General features: G+C 34.9%; 1 protein-coding gene across 3 annotated transcripts; it reads right to left on the reverse strand.

Annotated features, from left to right (window-relative positions):
- Positions 1–3,148: 3,148 nt before the first annotated feature.
- On the reverse strand, positions 3,149–5,572 carry LOC114314618 (putative xyloglucan 6-xylosyltransferase 3). 3 transcript variants are annotated; one of them, XM_082894334.1, is made up of 2 exons: positions 5,150–5,572; positions 3,149–4,779 (listed from the first exon to the last, which is right to left on the reverse strand). In XM_082894334.1, exon 2 carries the CDS (start codon positions 4,633–4,635, stop codon positions 3,328–3,330), a length of 1,308 nt encoding a protein of 435 aa, XP_082750460.1. In that variant the 5' UTR covers positions 4,636–4,779; positions 5,150–5,572; the 3' UTR covers positions 3,149–3,327. The 3 variants fall into 3 exon arrangements, with proteins under 3 accessions (XP_082750460.1, XP_082750461.1, XP_028116890.2); XM_082894335.1 differs by having other exon boundaries at positions 3,149–4,649; positions 5,150–5,560; XM_028261089.2 differs by having other exon boundaries at positions 3,149–4,785; positions 5,150–5,535.
- Between the last annotated feature and the right edge of the window lie 506 nt (positions 5,573–6,078).

Genomic DNA, 6,078 nt, shown 5'->3' on the forward strand with positions numbered 1-6,078 from the left:
ACTTAGGCCTCGTTTGTCAACTATACATTTTAGTCAAAAAGTCATTATAAGTTGTCACATCACTCCCTCTACTTTTCTGCACATCTTTTCATAAAAAGTTAAAAAGTTACTAAAATAGCATGTTCCCAAATGAGGCCTTAGGATTAGTAAAAGCTAATTGATCCCACAAACTAGTCATGACAAGATAAAATTCCTAGATGCTCTTATCACCTTGCACAAATCTCATGTTCTAACTAATAACGTTTAGCAAAATTTGATTGAACATACAATCGAGAGAGATGATCCCAAATTTGCTTCACAGTAGTGAACTTGGCAAAATGAACCCCAATAGACTGATCTGCAGAATTATTAATTCAAGTAATAATCTTGGCATTAGTGATTGCAAACCGTGCTGTTTAATTCAACAGGCTGGAACTTCGCTGCAGTTTCATACTTGGCAAATATATATTTATAAACAGCACGAATAGCTCAAAAAATAAGTACATAGCACTTCAGCACAAGCTGAAAAGAAAGACAACTACATTGAGAGAACAGATTTGCCGACCCATCTTAAACGCAGATTCTGACAAAATACCCACCCGGCCCTGAGGGTTTTGCTCACTAAAGAGATCTCTGTTGGAATTTTTAGAAACTCAATATGCTACCACGCGTGTTCACTAAATTAAGCAAACACTTTTCTTGACAGCACAAACATGTCTCAAAATGGCACATTTAATCTCATTTCACTTGTTTTCTTTCTTCGAAAAAATAAAAAATAAAAAATCTATACTTCCTTATTTCAAATGAAAGAATACAATCACAACAGTTATAGAAATAATTAATAAAGAATAAAGAATACACTCATAAGAACTAAAAGGGCAGAATAATCTTTGTAGTAAACAAGCAAATTTGCATGGAAATATTTGTAAGTTTATTGGTTTCCCATTTAGTTGAATATTTGGACTCCATTATTCTTGAACTAAGTGCTAAATATTTGATATATTCAATAAATTGGATTATGTCACAAGAAGTTTATAGGACATATTTACCTAATATCTTTTTAAATTTGCCCGAAACATGAACTTTCTTTTTTGCCTATTAATGTAGCAGTAGGAAACCATGCATGGATTGTGTCTCTTACTCTTCTGAGTTTAATATGAAGTAAGCCTGTTCCTCATATGTGAATGAAATTGGCCAGCAAGAAACACAATTTGTGGGTTTATTGAATGTTATCTTTTCATTTTCCTTTGTTCATATATCTTTTTGTCCTTGGTAAACAATATTCATTAGATTGGTCTAATTGCTGGATTAAATTATTAAGCTTACTCATTTGGACTAAAATCATTATTCATGTTTTTGTCCGAGCAAAGGACTGGTGGCAAACAAACCGCAGTTCTCAAAATACTTGTCTGATTGGCCTGTTTGGGAATTCCAACATCCCCAGCACACTGAAGCAAAAGGACATCATGTTCCATCTGTTAGCTGTGGGTTGCTCTGAATAGTCAAGAACGGACCAATGAGAACTACTCGAGCAAATTTTCTTCATGGCCCATAAAGCAGAGGTATATGCTCAAGTCTATGGTAAAATTGGTACAGTGTGATTTCAATTTGAAATTCAGTCTATATGTTAGGAATCCGTAATACTTAACTAGGACATTGGTGAAACACGAAACACATAGATGAATAAACGCATAAAATTATAAATCACAAGCACATACAAACAGCACAAGGTTTACGTGGTTCGCCCCAAACTAGTGCTATGTTGACAGAGGCTATGATTTTCACTATAATATAAAAAAAAAGTTACAACAGATTATTGAGATAGTCGTCTTTTATCAACTATAAATACATTGTAAAATAAAAAATAAAAAAATTAGGGCAAACAAGTCACAAGTACCAAAAATACTTCTATTTCAAGGTCGAATGGTTAGTGTCTAGTACCTCTCAGGATCCACACTACCCCAATATTTTGAACATGTGGAATTACACTATGACCAGAAATACTAACAGCATTTTCCTTTTCTTTTCTTTTCTTTTCTTTTCTTTTCTTTTTTTCAGGCCAACCAGTATAACCCTTGGCTTTTAATTCCATGTTTTGATCCCTACATCTTAGGGCCACCAGCATAGTACTCGATAAATATGTCTTTTGTGGAAAGAAAACACAGTAATTAATTTGACTATAGTCCTCATAAACATGGAATAAAGTTGTGACCACTGCTCAAGCCTTTTTTTGTTTGGGCCTACTGAAAAATTAACATCTACATGAACTTGATGATAACAAACACAATAAAATACTGGATTTCTATTTTAAACATATATAGATGTTTTTTCATTGAACAAGGTAACAAAAATAATTCAGCAAGTTTTGAAATGAATTTGAGACGGTTCCTAATTGATGTAGATTCCAGATTGATCAGGGATACTTCAAAACTATCTATTTCAACATTGGCACCACTTATCCTAGAAGAGAGAGAGTGACAAAGTAGAAACTAGATTTTAGGTGATGTTGTGCAGACATCATTGGCATACATTTTCAAACAGAAGGGAAAATTTAAATAATGCATGAAGAAGATCGTAATTTATTGGGATAGATTTTTTGGCAGCAAAAATATTATGTTAAATGAGTGAGACAACATAGCCATGAAAGTTAATATGTATACATAGTAAGGCAAGGAAAAATAATATTAGAAATCATTCATTTTAAGAACAGTGCTAAAAAGAACCAATCATACAACAATCAACAGGGGTAAGATTAGTAAGTAAGAGCAGTGCTGGTACCAGCAAGAACAGGACACAATTTGAAGGAACTAAAATCAAGAGGGGTAAGGCAGACAAAACGTTTGAAGAAAGTAATGATGTCATGCATCACACACGACATGAGAATTATTGTGCTTTGACAAGCTCTTAAATATGGACAATTTTCTTAAAAAATTATCACTCTATTACGAACTTACCAATTTTCTGTATATTCTTGACGCAACATATGAGTACTTTAACATGATAATTGGGCTTGTTGCATGCTTGTGGTTATGTGTTGTTGGACTTATTTAGTTCTCATGATATATGTAGATTATCTACTCCCAGTTGGCCGGGAAAAAAACAAAGCACTTATCTGTTGCTTCTAGATTATACTGACAGTGGGAAGGGAATCATACGTGAGGTAAGAACATGTATCCAACTTCTCAACTACTGTATTATTCAACTATCAATAGTAGTTTCACAAAGGCAGAACAAGACAAAAAAGTGAAAACTCAAAATTGTATTGAAATTATTGACAAGATCACATTTGATCAGCTTCAAAAGGGTTACTCACAATTTTTGAGATCCACTGCATCCTAGAACTGAATGTCAAATATCAAACCGGTCCACAAAATTCAAAGGTGTAGTTGTCTCATTTCTAATCCTCTTGAGCTTAGGGCTCAACAAACCTCTATGGCTAAAACCATATAACTTAAGAACCTGATTATCTGCAAAATTGAATGCCCTCTCCATGCTTCTCAAACACCTCTCAACGGGATAATCTCCGTAGCTCCCACAAGGCTTACAACCCACAAAGTGTGTCACAAATGGCCACCTCTCATCACCCAACCCTGGATGGTGCTTCGCAATCATTTCCTCATACTTATCCACCAAACCTGCCCAGTACCCATGTAAGTAATAAGAATTCTCCAAGAAAACCTTATCCATCCACTCATCTTTCTTTGAAATAAACAAGTATATCAATGCAGACTGATCATCAGCCTCAAATTCTGGCCTACCCTTTAAGTTATGTGTCAAAATTTTCCCAGCTTCATCACGAACCGGACCTTTCGGCCCCATTGGAGCCCAAGCATCAAGCAAATCCAAAGACCACTGACAATTCCTTAACAAAAAACTCCCAGTATTCAATGCAATCCAGGACTTGTGATTGAACAATAAATCAGGGTACCCATGAATAACAAGATTGTAATCAGCATACTTTGGAATTGGGATTTCAAAAAACATATCAGTGAAAAGAGCATCACTGTCCATCCACCATATCCACTCGACCTCCAGGTGCGAAAGCATCAACCGTCGAATTAATGGAAGCTTCGACCAGTACCCAGAAAGCTCCGTATCAAGATGGGCCAAGTTGTAGACAATCTCAATGCCGTGAATTCGACAGTAATCAATCTTGTTCTTGATAGACTTCAAAAGATAGTGATCGCCAATTGGGTTGTCACAGGGGCTTGGAGGAGACCCAGTTACAAGCAAAATGCGAGCTTTCCCATTTACATAGTTTGGGAAATTGGGGTTTTGGGTGAACCAAGATTTTCTAGAAATGTCCCAATTGTTGATTTTGGGACCCAAGGTGTAGGTTTTGTTGGGATTGATGGTGGGTTCCAAGTGTTCATCATATGGGTCATTTTGGGATCGGATTTCGGCTACGATTCGATTGGCTTCTTCTATGAGGTGGGTAGTGGTGGTAGTGGTGGTTATGGAGGGGAAGAGGTGGTTGAGGCCAATGGTGCCGTGGAGGACGAGGACGGTGATGAAGGCGCAGAGGATAGTGACCCTAAGGTTGGTGAAGAAGCCCTTGCGGGTTCGGGAGGAGCGGCGTTTCGAGGTGGTGGTGGTGGTGGTGGTGGGAAGGGTGGCGGTGGTAGAAAATCTCTTTAAGGCCGACAAATGGCCCATGATTATCAACACACCTAATGATTGGAGAGACAATGCATCATGGTGTTGTTCATAGAAAATGAATGAATTGATTCTTCTGTGATGGATATAGACGTGCTGGGAGGTTTCTCTTCGAATTGAGATGCATCATGCATGCAGAGAGTACTGCCCCTTCCAAACAATAATAATAATATAATGTTAGGAAAATTCTACAATACATACTTTCTTACCATCCATACTTATGTCATTTTTTTCTTTAATTATAATTAATTTTTTTCATTACAATTTTATTTTAATTATGATTCATGTGATCTTTCATTATATTTCCCGTTATAATTTTTATTTTTTTTAAGCATGACTCCAAAAATAAAAAGTACGAAATTATGTTAATTTTTTTTTAAGTTAATTATAAGGTACACTTTCCCATAATGTTAAGAATAAAAAGAGATAGATTATAAATAAATGAAATCTGAAAATAAAAACAAAAACAAATAAACAATGGTTGCCAGATAAAATTATTATGTATGATACTCACCTTAAAACTTGTGTTCTGGGGGTATTCACAGGTGGGTTTGGATTGGTTTTACTATTAATCTGTCACCTGAACTGACAACTACGGGTGGAAGACTTGGAGATCCGACTTCGACCGAAAGTGTGTTCAGGTGATACTTCCATGGACAACTGAGCTTTATCTTCCTTTCTCACAAAAACGCATAAGCACACGTAGAGATCTGAGAGAGATATATAAAGTGGGAAGATTGTTGTTGTATGGTGTTGACATTCATGTCTAGCTCAAAACAGAGCCATCTAGACGCAACAAACCATCATGCTCATCAGAAATAGGGGGGATATCCGAGGAGGGAAGGGAACGAGAGAGAGGGAAAATCGCAGATCTGCCAAAAAGCAAGGTGGGAGAGAGAGAATATTAGTAGATATGAATTTATCTATTAGTAAAGTTAAGAGGTTGATTGGGATAATATAAATAAATATATTTTTTAATTTTTTATAAAAGATGGGTAGAGAAATAGAGAAATTGTGTGGTCTAACTTGGGCCTCGTTTGGCATGCAGGTTTTTTTAGCCAAAAAAAAATAAAAAAAGTCATTAAAAAAATTAAAAAGCAACAATTTATATAAAAAAGTTAAAGATTTTCTTTCCTCTCTATTTTTTTCACATCTTTTCGTAAAAAATAAAAGAGTCATCCCAAACATACTAACTTTTTTTACATTATATTTTAGTCAAAAAATCAAAAAATTACTAAAAAAATCTTCCCAAACGACACCTTATTTAAAAGATGTCAAACAAACTCTATGTATAATAATCACATCTGTGAAAAAATAAATAAATAAATAAAACCTCTAAAGTTTGAGTTTTATAAAAAAATAAATTTTGAATTTTTTCAATTTAAATCTTAAATCTTTTATTTAGGGGCTTTTGAAATAATCTAATTAAGTACACTTTTTACT

The sequence above is a fragment of the Camellia sinensis genome, chromosome 11 (genome assembly GCF_055761805.1).
Source record: "Camellia sinensis isolate YWXY chromosome 11, ASM5576180v1, whole genome shotgun sequence".
Taxonomy (NCBI): Eukaryota; Viridiplantae; Streptophyta; class Magnoliopsida; order Ericales; family Theaceae; genus Camellia; species Camellia sinensis.